The 17158-nt window shown below is 53.9% G+C and overlaps 3 protein-coding genes across 3 annotated transcripts; 1 reads left to right on the top strand and 2 right to left on the bottom strand.

The window, feature by feature from the left end:
• Nucleotides 1-406: 406 nt before the first annotated feature.
• Nucleotides 407-8451, bottom strand: MYCGRDRAFT_73209 (uncharacterized protein; the record flags this gene model as incomplete). Its single annotated transcript, XM_003851484.1, has 1 exon — nt 407-8451. The coding sequence occupies one exon, from the start codon at nt 8449-8451 to the stop codon at nt 511-513; it is 7941 nt and encodes a 2646-aa protein (XP_003851532.1).
• Nucleotides 8452-8963: 512 nt separating this feature from the next.
• MYCGRDRAFT_73205 (uncharacterized protein) lies at nt 8964-13355 on the top strand (the record flags this gene model as incomplete). The annotated part of the gene is made up of 2 exons (XM_003851767.1): nt 8964-10290; nt 10381-13355. The coding sequence occupies 2 exons, from the start codon at nt 8964-8966 to the stop codon at nt 13353-13355; spliced, it is 4302 nt and encodes a 1433-aa protein (XP_003851815.1).
• Nucleotides 13356-14150: 795 nt separating this feature from the next.
• On the bottom strand, nt 14151-15899 carry MYCGRDRAFT_73202 (uncharacterized protein; the record flags this gene model as incomplete). Its single annotated transcript, XM_003851483.1, has 3 exons — nt 14151-14943; nt 15001-15466; nt 15525-15899. 3 exons carry the CDS (start codon nt 15887-15889, stop codon nt 14611-14613), a joined length of 1164 nt encoding a protein of 387 aa, XP_003851531.1.
• Nucleotides 15900-17158: the final 1259 nt, after the last annotated feature.

Raw genomic sequence — 17158 nt, 5'->3', positions numbered from 1 at the left:
GGGGACGAGGTGGAGGGCGAGGAGGGCGGAGATGGCGGGGAGGAGGACGAGATGTGGGAGCTCGTTGACGATGAGAAGGATAGTGAGGCGGAGGAGTGAGTGGAAGGCGCATGGGGTTGTATACTGGTTAAGCATAGCGGGCGTTGGGATGATTCGTACCTTCTCCTTTCAGCGTGGAGTTGGGATACGCACGATAGAATGACACGATACGACACGCATTGGAGACTAGCTCTCCTCACTTCAGTAGAGGCGCTCTGCCAATCGACCGAGGCATAACGGCTTGAACAGAATGTACCAATGAAAAAGGCTTTTTGCGAGCCCACCACTTCCGCATCCACCTACCAGATCAGGTGAAACGCTCCCTTTGCGAAACACTCGCACTTGCTGCCGCAGGCTCTCCAATGGGCATGTCAAGAAATGTGCATTTTGTTCAAGCGGTTTCAACCCACCGCTTCTGAGCGTTGACTGTGGCGTATTGACAGCACTTCATACCACTTCCTGCCAGCCTGCTCAATCCTCAAACCCACTGCTACCCAGATCAACCTTACCCACGCACCAAACCTCCTTCTCATCTTCCTTCTCATCGCTACTCAGCCCCAGTCCACCCTGCCCACCCTCCGCCTCCTTCCTCTCCCTCGCCTGCCCAGCCAACCTCAACGCAATTCTCTTGAAGTACTCGATCAGACTCCTCTTATCCGCGGCATTTAACCCAGCGCCCGCCGAGCTATTCAGGTACTTTTCAAACACGGCACCCTCCTCCTCTACCACCTCGAAAATGGCAACGAAAGCTGCCTCTGCTGCCAGCTTGACGGGTACCACCATGTCGCGCACGCATTTGAAAAGCGGCTGCACGATCGTAGCGTAGTGGGGGCGGATGAGCTCGGAATTATTTGCCCGGCTCACGGTGCGAATCACCACCAGCGAGAGGCGACGGGTGTCGACGGATTTGCCAGGGGTGAGAGCGTCGGCGAGAGCCTGCATGAGAGGCTTGGCGGCCTCGAATGACTTGTCGCTGGAGTCCGAGAGGAGGTACTTGCCCGCAGCCAGCACGGCGTTATCGGCGACGAAGGTCTGGGTGCTGTTGATACCTTGTACAATGACGTTGCGTGTGATTTCGTCGTAGTTGTCCGTGAGTACAGTCGGGGCGTCGAGCAGCACGGCGTTGAGGGCAAGGATGGAGGAATGTGTGAAGTGGTTCGTAAGGACGCGGCTTTTGACGAGAGGCGTGATGGATTCGACTGGCATGACCTTGATCAGAGCGCCGAGGAGTTTGGCATGAGTGATAGAGGTCGCATCATCGGCGTCGCCAGAGTCGGAATCGATAAGTCCGAGGATGGAGGCGCGCGAGGCGTCGTTCATGTTCGTGCCTGCCTTGCTTACGACCTCGTACAGAGCCTTGAGCATGGCATTCTTGACACCCGCGTCCGTGGTCTTGCACCCAGTCACGAGCTCCGCGATCAAAGGATCGATTCTTGGGGTCATGGTGATCAGCGTGCCCAGGGCCTTTGCAGCTCGGGTGCGCAGGACTTCGCTTGATGGGTCCGCAAGAGATTTTGCGAAAGTGCGTTGCAGCTGCGGCAGGAAAGGCTTGAGGAAGGTGGGGATCTTCTCGAGCAAATTGTTGAGAGTGAGCAGAATAGCGGCCCTGAGCTCGGTCGATCGTTCGGACACGACACGAATGAGTGGACCAGTGATCTGCGTCACGAATGGCTTGAGACCGTCTGGACTTGTACGGTCGATGAGGTCGGAGATGGCAAGCGCAGCTTGTGTTCTCTGCTCCATGGAACCATTCATCAAACCCTGCAGGAAGATCGGCAGAATGGCGTTGATGCCCTTGGGGAGCGAGAAACCAGGCAAGTTGTGTCCAGCGATGCCAACCTGGTTGAGAGTTTGGCGGGTGGAGCCCACAAGCGACTCCATCTCTTCCTTCCTCAGCTGCTTCGTGAGGGCACTTAATGCGGTCCACGCTGCCTTGACAACCTCTTTGTCGCTGTCGTCAAATGCGATCAGCAGAGCACTGATGAGGTTCGGGTAGTAGCGCGAGAAGTCGATCTCGGTCTGCTCAAAGAATACAGCCAAATGTTGATCCGCGGCAGCACGTCTGCGGTGGTCATCATGTTTCGCGAGTGCGAGCATGACGCTCATCATCGTGTTCAGTCCGTCGTATTCATCGACCGACAGCAGAATTGCATCGAAGGAGGAGCTCAACTCCGCCTCCAGGTCGTCGTCCTTGCAAGCGACAATGTTGTCCATGAGAGAGTTAAGGATGTTCGGAAGTCTCCTTGTCATTGCTGGCCCAGCGACCGTTGCCAGTTCGGCCATCGCATTGGCGTTGAAGGCCGAGATTGGCGATTTGAGAAGTGTGGGTAGCAAGTTCGGCAGGATGATGTTGGATCTTGTGGTCTCGTTCAGCAAGGTCAGGAGTGCAGACAGTGCATTGTCTTTGTCATCTTCGGAGCGCAGCAGGTTGAGGAGATGTGGCAGCACCTGGTCAACAGCTCGTTTACCAAGTGCTTTCTGCATCGAGTCAAACGCCTCAGCAGCCGCATCACGAACATTCTTGTTGGTGTCGACAAGAGCAGTGCGGACGATGGAGTACAGGATTTTGTCGTAGTCCTCGAGAGCGTCTGGGGTGGAAGCAGTAATGAGTTCGCGAAGAGCGAAACAGATACCTTGTCTGGCATCTGTGTCGTGCGAGGTCTGCAATTCCTGCTCGAGAACAGGAAGCAGCGTGGCCAACACGCCTTCTCCTGCCTTTCTGATGAGTTCGCCGAGGGCGTTGCTGGCAATGACCTTCTGCTCCATGTTCGAGCTCGCCAATCTTCGAACGAGGAGTTGTGTAAGAGTTGGAACGAGCTCGCGCAGCGTGCGTGGTGATGACACTAAAGCCTTCCAGACGTTCATAGCCGACGTGCGGACCATGCCAGAAGTATCGCAGCGGCAGATGTATAACGCAGACAGCACTCTGTTGCGCTTGTCTTCTCCGAGAACTTCAAGAAGGGAAGCACCGGCTTCGTTGGCGTTCTCCTCCAAATCTTCGGCCTCGGTCTTCCCGCTGATACCAGTGAGGTTGAAGAGCAGATCACCAACCAATTCCACGGAGCTGAGACGGATACGATAGCTGTCATCTGCAAGACCACGTTCGAGCTCGGGCAGAAGTAGATCGACTGAGCGGGTCGCAAAGTTCTTGACGAGTAGACGCCCGGCACGTAGGGCGGTCTCGCGAATAGACTCGACATCGTCCGCCAGTCCGGCCAGAATTGGCGGAATGATTTTGGACAGGTAGTTTGCAAAGCTGTTTCCGAAACAAGCGGGCAAGAAGATGAAAAGCGACATGAAGCCTTCGCGTACGGAAGCCTTCGAGCTGGACACATTCTGCAGAATTGTTGGGAGAGTCTCTTCCAAGCGACTGGTACCAAGACCAGCCAGCACTTCGCTGAGGGCCTGAGCACTGCCCAGACGATCGCCAGCACCTGTATCAGATTTCAGTGTTGACATCAAGCTCGGGATGAGATCGGGCAGAGCATCCTCGCCCAGCTTCTCAATAGTCGAGCCAAGCGCCTTGGAGGCCGTGGCACGAGTAGTGGGGACTGGGTCGACGATGGCGACACGTAGACCGGCGACCAGGATGGGCAAGTGAGCGATGAGGTCTTTTCGCTCGGTAAGATGTGCAAGACTGCCAATAATCTGAGCAGCCTTTTGCTTCGTGCCTGACCGGTCTCCCAAGCCACGCTCGAGGATGCGCACCACGAGTGCCAATGAAGGTGCGTCGAGGTAATGGATGAAGTTGACCTTGATCAGCGCGTCGAGAGCGTCGTTTGTGTACTTTGTCGGGTCACTGAGCGCTTTCAGTAGGATGCTGACTTGTGACTTGACTTCCGGATTGCTGATGACTTCTCCGAAACGCTGCAGACTGCGGTTCGCCGAGCCACGCACCTCCTTGTGGCTGTCATTGAGGACTTCAGTGAGTGGTGGGATGATCTCGGGCAGACTGACGGCCAGCTGTTGAGGATCAAGGTATGCCATGGCTCCCAGAGAGTCGCATGCTCCTTTCTTGCTGCGCCATTGATCCTCGTTCAGACCGTCGAGCAGAGTCGGAAGAACTTGGTGGACACCGAAAGAGCTCAATGATGAGAAGCAGGTCTTTGCGGCGTCCAAACACGCCTCTCTGACATCGGCGCTGCTGTCTCCAAAGCCGACCAGAAGTTGAGGTACCACTTGGATCACATATGGCTCAAACACACGTCCGAGCAGGAGTGACAGCAATTCGAGTGCAAGGAAAGCTCCTTGACGCTCGTTCGTATCTTTCTTATTCTCGGCTGCGCTTCTCAGGGTGGACAAGAGTCTCGTCTCCCGCAGTATCGAGATACCCCTGCCTTTAACGATACCCGCAAGACCATACGCGGCACCACGACGAGCAGCATACTTCTTCGAGTGCAGCATCTCGTCAATCATCTGCTTAAGATACTGCGTTGCCTGGTCGGTCGAGGCCTGTACGAGAGGTGGCAAACATTGCGCCACAGCGTATTGCACCGATTCCGACGGGGTGCTGAGGGTCTCGAGAAGACGATTGACCACCTTAGGAACACGCTCGTCGCCCTTAGGCAGATGACGAGCAATCGCACCATAAAGGATGACCACCGCCTCATTTACGAGATCCTGCGTTTGAGATGCGCTGCTTGTGTTCTGCAGAGTGTTTTCGCACAGCTCCATCAGGGGTTCGACTTTTTCTTTGCCGCGTACCGATACGATCTGGGTGGCGGCGTCGACCATACTATCGCGCACTCCAGCGTGATTGTCGCTCAGTGGGCCTCGCTCAATGAGGAATGTGAGAAATGGCGATAACTCTTCAGATGGGAAGATTGCCGCAAGCTCGCGGAATGCTAAAGCATATCCGTGCCTGGACTCCCAAGTGTCGGTGACCTCCTTCTTGAGTGGCATGCCGTACTTATCGACGAGCGGTTTCTTCGGCTTCGCAGCTTCAACGTAGGCGTCCTCGATCTTCTTGAGGATATCGCTGAACATGGAAGAGTGCTCTGTGACGGCAGCCGCCACCGCCCGGGCTGCAGCACGTCGGAGCTGAGAGTCCCTCGCTTCAAGGTATGGCAAACATTGAACAGCAGCATCAGGAAGAACCTTGAGCTGATTCTCTTCCCAGATCTCATGCGCGACAGCAGCGTTTTCCTCATCGTCATCGTGGCAAGCGAGCCAGATCTCAACGTAGAACTCGCGGTCTGAAAGCTCAAGCTCCGCACTGACAGCTTGCAGCACAGCGCTCCGAATCGAGGAGTCGGCCACGATAGCGCCCTTGACTACGACGTCGGTCTCAGCCATGGACATGTTGACTGCAACGCATCGGCATAGATCAGTGAAGCAATCCTTCGCTGGCTTGAAATGCTGCGTATATCTTTGCATAGATGCAATGAGCGTGCCGAGAAGCTTCTCGCGGGGAAGGCGAACATCGCTGCAGGTTCCAGTATGATACGACAAGAACTCAATGGCGAGCACAATTTGCTCGTCTGCATCTTCGCCGGTGCGGTCGACACCTCCGTTCTCGAGCACCACAAATATCAAAGCAAGAAGATAGCTCAGAGAGACTGTGTCGAACGGTCGCTGCTCTCCGAGGGCGCGCAGACGGTACAGTACTCGTGTCACAAGATCTCCCAGGGGTTCCGCCAAAAGGTTCTCCGGCAGAATGGTAATGCCGGCGGCACGAAGAGTAGCAACGCCGGTGAAAGGTCGCATTGGTCCGAGACGAGTGGAAATCTTCTCGGAGCATTGCAGGTAGCCCAGTGAAGCGGCATCACCAAGGATAAGGCTGGCTCCCGCTTGAATGACCTCGAATAGAAGTTTCACCGAAGGACCAAACCAAGATTCAGCCTCCGTGGGTGGTCCAGTCGATAATGCGCCGATCATGCCGATGCCTCGCCGTAATCGCGAGTCAACCTCTGCAATGCTCTTGCGTATCGCAGATTCCTTCGTCAGTTGCGCGTTGACCTTGGCTTGCTCGTCGGCTGTGAGCTTCTTCGTTTGTCCTTTCTTTTGCGCAAGCTGCGCTCTAAGCTCTTGTTCCCATTTCAGGGTGTCGTAGTCTTTGTCGTTTTTGCTGATCTCGCGTGTCGCGCCGGGCTTCGACAGAACATCAATGAAAGCCGTACCTTCCGGTGTGCGGAACATTGCGGCCTCGGTAGGACCAATGTCGTACAGCTGTGTCGGATCGAGATCTGAGCTAATCTGGGCGACAATAAGCGGAGTCAAAACCTCAGGCGCCACGAAAGCGAGATCCGCGGCGGCGGCGCAAGCAGCAGATTGAAACGCCGGCAATGGTTTCCACGTCGAACTCTCGGTGACCGCGATGATTCGGTCGAGACAGTCCTGCGAACGCCTCTCTGCTAACGCGCCGGGATCCGTTGAAGTGCGGAGACATAGGTCAATCCACGCTGCTTTGGGTATGAGTTGTGGCCTGCACAGAACGAGCATCCTAAGAAGCTGATCTTCAACGATGTCCTTCTCCACAGCGCACCCTAGTCTTGCAGCAGTCTCGGTATCAAGGCATAGAGCCCTCACGACCTTGTGAAGCTCGTTCCTACCAGTCTTGGAAGCGATCGCAGCACTGTCTTTGACGTCGAGCTCGACGTCTTCACACCACTGCCACAATCCACTGACGAAGGTGTCAGCCGTAGAGGAAGGATTTTGAGCGTACAGTCGAGTGATCATGTCAGTCGCATGTTTCCTGACATCGCGCGGGATACCAGAGGCAGCCACAAAATAGATTATCGACTGTGCCAGAGCCTTTGACGCTGCCGGCCGATCGCCAGCTTTGTCGAGCTTCTTGACTGCGGCCTCGACCGCGTACAGGAACCACCTCATGTCCTCCTCGGCAGTCAATTTGGTGTAAATCCGCGGGTTCAGCAAGAAAGATGGTTTCGGCTCAAGCATCAACACTTTCTCCTCAATCAAAGCTTTCTCGACAATCGACTTGCTCTTGGACATCGTCATGTAGGGCACTGAGTCCAGACATATCGCACATGTAGCGCATGCAGCAGCGACCTGGCCGTTTTGTACAGCTGGTAGCGGGTTTGCAATGACTTCGTGGATGATGTCAAGCAGTCTTCCAGCCGTCGCATCGGCTAGTTGCGCGGGACCTTCCAGGGACAAATCATCTGCAGATTTCATGTGCAGACATTCTGCAAGCTGCATCGTCCACAGTCTGCGTATAGGCAGTCGCTTCTCCTGGACGCCTTTGACAAAAGCTTCGATGATGCCGTTGTCCAGCTTCGTGCTGGTGGTCAGCGCGGAGCGCACATACGTTCCTACGCAATTCAGCTCCGCTGCTGCTGCAACCTCGTTGGCCTCTTTGCCCAATACAGCGACTAGGCCTTGGGGTACTTTGGATACAAGCGATGGCTTTGGATGCAGCGTACTCAGCATGTTGGCGTGGAGCACACGCTGATCTGCCGCCGGTACCTTGTTGGCCTTGAGCGGAGTCAAGATTTCATCAGCAGCCTTCTCTATTGACTTCTCTTCGTAAGACCTTTGCGCTAGAATACTGAACGTCCGAAAGGCTCCCTGCCGTATTGACTCTTTTGTCGATTTAACATTAGCGAGGAGTGGTCTGAGCAAGGCGACCATGATTTCTGACAGATCCATTTCTTCGGGGAGTGCTGCGAAGACCGGACAGAGCAGATCATCAAGCACGACCTCTGGTGCTCTGAGGAGAGCCTTGTCCATAGCTGGAACGACGTCCTTCTTCAGATCGTCCAGAGATACGTATGCAGCAAAGAAGTCTTTCAATGCGTGGGCAATGAACTTGGCAACTGGCGTTCGAGAACCAAGGATTTCCCGAAGATAGAAAGCGATATAGTCCTCCTTCTTTGCATCGACCAAGACGGATGCGTTGGGCAACCTCTTGCAGACACCCGCAATGATACCGAGAACGATCGCATTTCTGGGTGCCGGAGCCGGAGTTTTCGCTGTAAGAGAGTCGATACACGCGGTGATGGCTTCCGGTCCGAATGGAGCTTTGAGCAGCGCTCGTATCGCCCGTCTTGATACACGCACGGCCGTGACTCTCGCGCTGTCATTGTCCTTTTTGTAGTATTGCTGAACGGTGGCCAAAGCATTGGCCATCGCTGCGAGCGCTTTCTTCCCCCAAAGCTCCCAAAGATCTTTCTCTTTCGCCGCATGTTGAACGAGAAGCGAGCTCCATCGCACCAGGACAAACGCACTTCCCGGTGCAATCGTTGGCTTGCTTGACTCTTCGAATATGAGGCTGACCAGACCAGGTATGAGCTTCGGTGCTTCGGGCGAGCTCGCAATGGCTGAAAGGCAGTTCTCCACGGCTTGCCGAGAACGCGTATCGACGTAGAAAGCGTATGTATCGAACAGAATACGCCCGATTGCTGGGACTCGTGGAGCTGGAATAGCTGCATACTTGTTAAAAACGCACATGTAGCAAGAATTCGTGGTTCTAGCCTACCTCCACTGACAAGCTGGTCGTGAATACTCTGCAGTTCGGATGTTCGCCGTATCGTCGAGCTGGTCATTAGCGACTGGCGCAGCTCCCATATATCCACACTGTGATCGCCATTGATCACCGGAGTATCTTCCGCCATGTCGCAGGTGTCTTCAGTCGCAAGATAACTTTTCTCCAACTTCAGGTGGTCGTTGTCCTCCCCGCCTCTCTTGTGCTGAGCGAACGTAGTCCTTCCACCATCACCATAAATGCCAATGCAATGCGATGCGATCCCAGCGGCGTAATAGTCGAGTCGGTAAAGAGCGGTATTGAAGAAGTGTGTGACGAAGAGTAAGATGCTCGTGATGGCTTGGCTTTCTGATGACTGGTGAAGACTGAAGTCTGAACGCCCCGCGTCGATCTCCAAACTTTTGTGCTTTGCACGGGCAACATTTACACTCGTTTATCACTACACCAACATCAGCAGGATTGCCATTTTCACATCAGGATGGCAGGTGGGACGAAGAAAAAGAAAAAGCCCACAAACCCCGCAAGAGGCTTTGCCACGACATCGGTAGCATCCAAACCAAAGGCAGAGTCTGAAGCTCCCAGTACAACAACATCAGGCGTGGCGTCGCCCAGCGAGAAAACATCTGTCGAAACTCAGGTCATCGAGACCGCGAGTCCAGCAGTCGTTTCAACAGAACGGGAACTGCACGAGCTCAGCCCGGAAGAACTTGAAGCTCAGCTCGAGGCATCGGAACTACAGCAGTTCGTCGAGAAATATGGAGCCAAAGTCAAGAAGGAAGTGTCGCGCCAGGTTGTTCGTCTGCAGACTGACAAGCGCTTACTGCGCGGTCAGTCGGAATATCTCTCAGTGCGGGACTGGCTGCCTGATGAGTTGATGCAGCAGATCTTGGATCTCACTCTCGCAGATCTGAAGAACGATGTCAACTCGCAAAAGAAACCAGCATCTCCGACTGGAGATGACTTGGTCGCAAAGGTATGGCAGTTACGGCAATGTCTCCTTGATCTTGCGTTTCCGTTAGAACGAGTGAATGATGTTGTCGGCTGGGTCATATCGTCTCCACCATCACAGAGTACGGTTGGCTCACTGTGGGGTCTCGAAGAATGTCTGGAATGGCTGGCACTTCATTGCGATGTTGGCGAGTTGGACGACTACGACTTTGAGCGGCAGAGAGTCAACATGGATGACGGAGATGAGCCAGAGGAAGCTGTCGAGCTGGAAACGAAGGATTGGAAGGCTGCCAAAACCATGGACACATCCCTCCCAGAGACAATCGACGGCAAAGACAGTGGTCTCAATGAAGAGAAGTCAGTTGAAGTCAGCGATGTTGAGAGTGACATGGAGCCCGATGAGCTTCTTTCGGTCTATCTACGTACCAAGGCGAGGTTGTACGAGCTGAACCCAGACGTTGATGCCAGTACTGTCGGCAAGAAGAAATCCTCGAAACAATCGAAGGCGCCGGCGAACAGGTCTTCCGGTGAACGCAAATTGGAACAAAAGCTGCAGAAGATCGAGAATGACGTGCTGTTCGATCAACGCGAAGCGGACGCCCATTGGGCCGCACACAAAATCAGCCTCGTGCGTGATACTGCAGAACGAAGGCGTTTACAGCTCCACGACAATCATGACCCAACTCCTGCACGTTCATCAGTAACCTCGACACCGCCGTCTGGAGTCAGTGACGAGGCAGAAAGAATGGGCCAAGAGCTCCTGGCGGCAACGAACGCAGCTGAAGACGACGACCTCCTCAGTGGCATGTTCGATGCGCTACCTGGTGTGAGCGACTCTGCTGCTGGAGGAAGTTCTGGTGAAGGAGCGGGAGAAGGCGTCACGATTCGTGACTTTGGCAGACTTGTGGGCATGAACCCGAAAAGAGTACTGGAAGAAGCCTGCAAAGCTCGGGACGCAAAATGCAAGCAAGCTTACAGAATGATCTCGCCTACCACGTATGCCAGCAGGCATTCTGTGACCATACAGTGGACCAAGCAGCAAGAGTCTTTCGAGCACGTCTTCTTGCCATCCGTCACAGTCCAGTATAGGCCGCTGAAAACCGTTATTACCATGGTCCAGACCGCAACGCCCGATACTGCTCAGAGCGAAGCTTTTGTCGCCACCGCAGCACTGTTTCTGATATTCTCCGGATCTCCCAAGGAAGAGAAAGTCCATCTTCGACTTTCCGCAGCTTTTCGGGACCTCTGGGATGAGTTCACGCGAGCCAAGGCAGAACACGCTCAGGCAGAAGAATGCGCGACTGTGAAAGAGGTGCGCGCATTGGTTGATCGACATTCCAGCACTGACGATGAAGACGATGACGAGGTTGTCTTCAATGTGAACACTCGTCGTCGACTTGATGGGACGAGTGGAAGCTCAACGCCGGTGAAGTCGGGAACGCGCAGAATGCAACAACCAGAGGTCATCGAGGAGCTCCAGCAGATGTGGGCTCGAAAGACTTCCACTCCAGCATACCAACGTATGCTGGTCGGTCGCAAGAACCTCCCCATGTATCATTTCCGGAACGCCGCACTGGACACGATACAGCGCCATCAGGTCACTATCCTATGTGGTGAGACTGGCTGTGGAAAGTCCACTCAGTTGCCCGCTTTCATTCTCGAGAACGAACTAGCAAACGGTCGGCCTTGCAAGATCTACTGCACCGAGCCGCGAAGAATCTCGGCGATCTCTCTGGCACAGCGAGTGAGCGAGGAGATGGGGGAGAACAAAGGCGATGTTGGCACCTTTCGCTCTCTCGTTGGTTATGCCATTCGCTTAGAGTCGCAGACCACGGCCCAGACACGACTTGTGTATGCTACTGTTGGAATCGTTCTACGCATGTTGGAAAACTCCAATGGGCTTAACGATATCACTCACTTGATACTCGACGAGGTCCATGAAAGAAGCATCGATACAGACTTCCTCTTGATTGTGCTGCGCTCACTCATGTTGAAGCGACCGGATCTCAAAGTCGTGCTCATGAGTGCTACTGTCAATGCACAGCGATTCTCCGAATACCTGGATGGAGCGCCAATCATCGATGTCCCTGGCCGGACTTTCCCAGTCGAGGCCAAGTTTCTCGAGGACGCCATCGAATTGACAGGGCATACAAACGAGGACGCTACCACCGCAGCCGTCGACGAAGACAACAACGAGGAGGACGCACAAGAGAAGGGAACAAGCGATCAACAGCTGAACGGATACAGCAAGAAAACTCGAAATACTCTCGCCACTTACGATGAATATCGCATCGACTACAGCTTGATCGTCAAGCTCATTGAGAAGATTGGACACCACGCTCAATATCAAGATTATAGCAAGGCAATCTTGGTCTTTCTGCCAGGTATAGCAGAGATTCGTCAGGTCAACGACATGCTATGCGGACATCCACGATTCGCAAAAGGCTGGAGAGTGTTCCCACTGCACTCCACATTCTCGAGCGAAGATCAGCAAGCCGCTTTCGAGATTCCACCGCCGGGCATTCGCAAAATCGTTCTAGCTACCAATATCGCCGAGACGGGTATCACGATTCCAGACGTCACATGTGTGATCGACACCGGCAAGCACAAGGAGATGCGCTTTGATGAGCGTCGACAGATGTCTCGATTGATTCAGAGCTTTATTGCGCGCGCGAATGCTAAGCAACGGCGAGGGAGAGCGGGGAGGGTGCAGCAAGGCCTTTGCTTCCATCTCTTCACCAAGTATCGCCACGACCATATCATGGTTGATGCACAAACGCCCGAGATGCTCCGTTTGTCACTGCAGGACCTTGTGATGAGGGTGAAAATCTGCAAGCTTGGCGATATCGAGCATGCTTTGTCGCAGGCATTGGACCCGCCGTCCAGCCGCAACATTCGAAGAGCGATCGATGCTCTGGTTGAAGTGGGCGCATTGACAAGTGGCGAAGATCTCACTCCACTTGGAAACCAACTCGCAAAGCTTCCGTTGGACGCACAGCTTGGAAAGCTGATCTTGCTTGGAAGCAACTTCGGCTGCCTCGACTTTGCACTCACTGCTGCCGCGACACTTTCGTCAAAGACGCCATTCCTCAATCCGATGCACCAAAAGAAGCAAGCAGACACTGTCCGCTTGGGCTTCAAGCGTGGCGACTCCGACCTCTTGACCGCCTACAACGCTTATACCACTTGGCGCAAAATCTGCATCACACCACACATGTCGGAGTTTTCATTCTGCAACAAGAACTTTCTTTCATCACAGAATCTGGGCAATATCGAAGATCTCAAAGCGCAGCTCCTCAGCTCGCTCATCGATGCAGGTTTCGTACATCTCGGACCGGACGAGCGCACTGCTCTCAACCGAATGCGTCACAACACCAGGAATCGCAACTTCGTGATGCTTCCGCCACAGTACACGAAGTCCGACGAGAACGATGTCCTAGCTTCAAGCGTAGTCGCGTGGTCGTTCTACCCGAAGATCGTCAAGCAAGACGGCAAGGGCTGGAGAAACATCTCGAACAACCAATCACTGGGCCTACATCCGACGAGTGTGAACAAGACGTCTCTCAATCCCGACATAAAGTTTCTCTCCTTCTACAGCATCATGCAGAGTTCTTCCCGCTTCACCAACGCGCAAGAGACCAGTCCGGTGGCCGAGATCCCGCTGTTGATGATGTGCGGCGAGGCAGTGTTTCACATGTATGCGGGCGTGGTGGTGGTTGATGGCAATCGACTGCGCTTGAAAGTCCGGGACTGGAGGACCATGGTCGTGCTGAAGGTCTTGCGAGCGAAGAGCAAGGAAGTCATGGCGAAGCTATTCCGCAATCCGGGTCGGGAGTTGGGAGATCGCCCGCGGAGGTGGTTGGAGATTCTGGAGAAGATCTTCGAGAAGCAGGGTGTGAAGGCTGCTGCAACAAGAACTTGAGCTGACACCAGACCTCGCAAAGCTGTAGAGATACGAACATAAATGAGCTAGATGTTCCGTCAATACATGGGCCATGAGACCGGTCCAATACGCCACGCTCGACTTTCGCGCACGCTCGAAAATGCACAACAATCCAAAATTTATCCGCTTCCTCGACCAAAACCCCCCCAGGTGTCAGATTCCTCGCACAATGGTCCCGTCAACTGCCGCCACCCGCCTCGCCCTCCCAGTGACACTTGTAACTTTCCTGGTTGCAACCCTTCGCGCAACCATGGTTCTTGCAGTCCTCGTTCCCGTTGTAGTTCACATTGCAAGCGATGTCGTAGCAGTTGAATTGTGCGTCGAAATACTGTAGATTTGTCTCAGCACGTGATTCGATAACATGAATGGTGTGGTGTGTGAATGACTTACGGTGCCGATCTGTGATTTGCGATGAAGTAAGCCGGCTTGAACGAAGCCGAGGGAAACGAGACTCGCGAGCACGGTGGCAGCAGAGAAGAACTGCATCGTTGTGACGGTGGACGACGATCGAGGTTGTGTGCGTCGTGAGAGGCCCCGTTCTGGATGATGGACTCGATGGTCTTTCACAGTATGTCGTTGCGATTCTTGAAGACTGAGTTGTTCCGCGTGGAAGGCGTGAGGGAAAGAGATGACTTCAATGTTTGGAGCGGAAAAATGACGGGCGCCCAGCTTGATCTTGTGTTGGCCAGAGCTGGAGGTGTCTGGACTGGGGTTCTGTGTGTTGAACGAATGAAGCTTGTTTGGTGTGTGAAAAGACCAGGGTTGAACATGGGGAATGCCACGCGCTGGCACGAGGACGGGCCACCTCAAACCTGCCTCGATCGGGAGTGGTCCGAGCTTTCATATTTTGAGACGCTCGATGGAATGCTTGAGAGTTGAGACGCGAGCAAATATCTGCAACGTGGAGCACCGCGATGCGGCCTCCGATCGATCAACCTCTGGTAGACGGCTTGTAACAGGCGTCTTGCTTGCAGTCTGCAGACATGTGGCACCGCGGCCAGGGTACACCGCCGTCAGCAAGAGCAAAATGAAATGACGATGAGCAAGGCAACTGCCGCGGGCTGGGGTATATCCTTGTTGCAACACGAGTCTCTTCCGAGGCTCCGGATGACGTTGCAACGCCATTCTTGGATCTCTTTCAGACGCACGAGTGACTCTGGTGACCGGCAAGCGCATGCAACGGCATAGCGTTGTCGTTGGCCGATAGAAACTGCTTACAAAAAGTGAGCTTTCCTCACGCCGGAGACTTGTCCAGGTTCTTGATCTTCTTGCCGTCTTTGTAAAGCCCGTCGACGAGCAACTCTCCGACCGTCTTCCCATCATTTACCGGAAGTTCATTCAAGAAGTACCAATGCATCTTCTCCTTCCAGCCCTTGCTTTGCCAGTTGTTGATAGTACCGTTTGGGAAGAAGTTCATCGTTGCCAGGGGTGCAGTGTCGTGAGCGATGATGACAAGCACGTTTGGCTGGGCATCAAAGTCGAACAACCATCTGATGGACTGCATCGCAGTTGCCGGATCGTCGTACCACGACTGGTTCTTATCTGCCGAGCACTGATAGAATGCGGTCTAGGTGGATGTCAGCTAGGAGCTATTGTCGTCTTCGCAAACGAAGGTCTTTCATACCGTTCGAGGATTGTCCTGATCTGGGTGGCACTCGGTGAATGCCGAGCACGGTGCAGGCTGTGGGATCCTCTTGTTAAGCTCCGTGATAGCTGGTATCGTTTCAGGCAGGGGGATCCAGCTCGATGGTCGGATCACGCCCACGAAGTGGCATACATCTCCACCGAGGAACGCGAATGTGTCTGGCGTCGTCCTTACAAGTGCCGATATGTGACCCGTCGTGTGGCCTGGTACGTTCAGAATGTACAAACTACCATCGTCGAAATAGTCGTGGGCTTGGTAGCCCCCAATCTTGAGGCTGTCACTGAAGGCGATTTCGACCACGTTGCGGTCCTTGAAGTCCGCCTCGTGCATCCCGGAGTCTTCCTTGGCCGGGTACCCAGGAAGGAATCGCTCCTTGAAACCAGGACCAACCACGAGATCAGTCTTCGGGTTTAGGGTAGAAATGTCACCGCAGTGATCGAAATGCCTGTTAACATGAAAATTAGCAATGAGTTGTGGAGATTGTCCTCGCCTCTCTACCTTACCAGTGACTCAAAATCAAGGCTTTGAGGTTCGATGGGTCAACACCGCCGTCTTTCAGGGTGACTGGAACGTCCTTGGTCACACGGAGTCCCGGTACTCGTTCGCTGACGACTTCTGCAACATGTGGCACCAAATTGTCCCAATCGGACCTGCAGCCCATGTCGAAAAGGACCTCAGCGCCGCTTGAATGTTTGATATAAAATGCAACAGTTGGCAAGTTGAGGTATTCATGTCCTGGAATCTTCGGCTCGACAAGCGTGCCTGGAGGAACGACCAAGTCGCATGTTGTGTTGATGATCGAGATCTCACATGTCCTGGATCCCTTGGGAAGGTTCAGGTTTGGGGCGGACTTGGCTTGTATCGACATGATGGCTGGTGGCTTTACCCGTTGAAATACTAGTAGAATGTCAAAGGACCTTGATGAACAAAGGTACATCGATGCATCTTATACCAGTCTCGGTACTGCGGCTATAGGGCAATGCAGCTGTATGTATATTGATGATCCCCACTTCAGGCTCCAAGCCCCCGCACGAAGTTGAGGAGACAGCTTGACATTGCCGTAATGCGCCCTATTGCCGTCCTGGTCATCCAGGCGGGGCGCTGGAAAGGATTCGGTCGAACGGTTGGAGGTACCGCGAAAAGAGCTTTTCCCGGGGCGTGGCATGTAGTTCCGAGTCTTGGCGTTTGGTGGGACAATTTTCCATCGCGCCGCAAAACATCTTGCTGCACAATCAGGGCGCATACCACAGGAGCCAGGATCCGAAACCTTTGGCACGATCGAGACGACTGAGTATCTGCGCTGTTGCACTGCGGACGCTGATCTTCTGCTTGAGGTACAAGACTTATTTGGCGCATATGATCCTGCGCTGACGGCGAACATGCGAGGCCGCACCAAACCCAGCCTGTGATCAAGCGACGAACCTCGAGATCCTGCGCGAACCTATCGTGAACAGCATTTCGCTCATGTGCAGCCACGAAGCACTCAGGCAGATGACGACGTTGGGTGAGGTAAAGGCGGCGAGTCGCGGAACCATCAGCGATTCATGGTCAGAAGCATATTTCAGCCGCCGAACTGTGACCTCAGGCTTCGACCACACGATGGTATTGCAAGGAATGCTACCGTATGTCCGTTGCGTGGCAAGTTGTTTCTTGGTCCATGGAAGTCCCGTTTGGTAGCGAAGTGGATGATCTTCGTCAGCTTCAACTGACCAAAATAGAACCGTCCCGTCTTTTGGTTGATACAACTGTCCAACGTTTGAGAAGCAGGGCTGCAAACTTCAAACCAATTCAGGAACTGCAGATCAGAGCTATCACAGTATGGATACGCTTCGCCTTGAGTCAAGAAGCGACACGTCCAAAGCGCATCCGAAAGATGTGTTCCTTTGTCAGGGCATCTTCTCAGGGACCAGTCGCTGGTTCACGGTCCACGCCATATGACGCGCTTTCTCCACGAGGCTATGTTCCATCTCGTCTGATAGGCACAGGGGCTGCCACACATGCAGGTGCAACTACTACTTGTACATAGAAACACCACGACCACTTCACGTTTGATCAGATCTGACACAACTCACTTGCAGCCGAGCCACATGGTCATTGTTTCAATCTTTCATTGATCTTGGAGTCGTCTCGCTCATTC

This window comes from Zymoseptoria tritici, chromosome 6 (genome assembly GCF_000219625.1).
Source record: "Zymoseptoria tritici IPO323 chromosome 6, whole genome shotgun sequence".
In the NCBI taxonomy this organism is placed as follows: Eukaryota; Fungi; Ascomycota; class Dothideomycetes; order Mycosphaerellales; family Mycosphaerellaceae; genus Zymoseptoria; species Zymoseptoria tritici.
The sequence above is the reverse complement of the archived record's forward strand: the minus strand, read 5'-3'. Positions and strand labels throughout refer to the sequence as shown.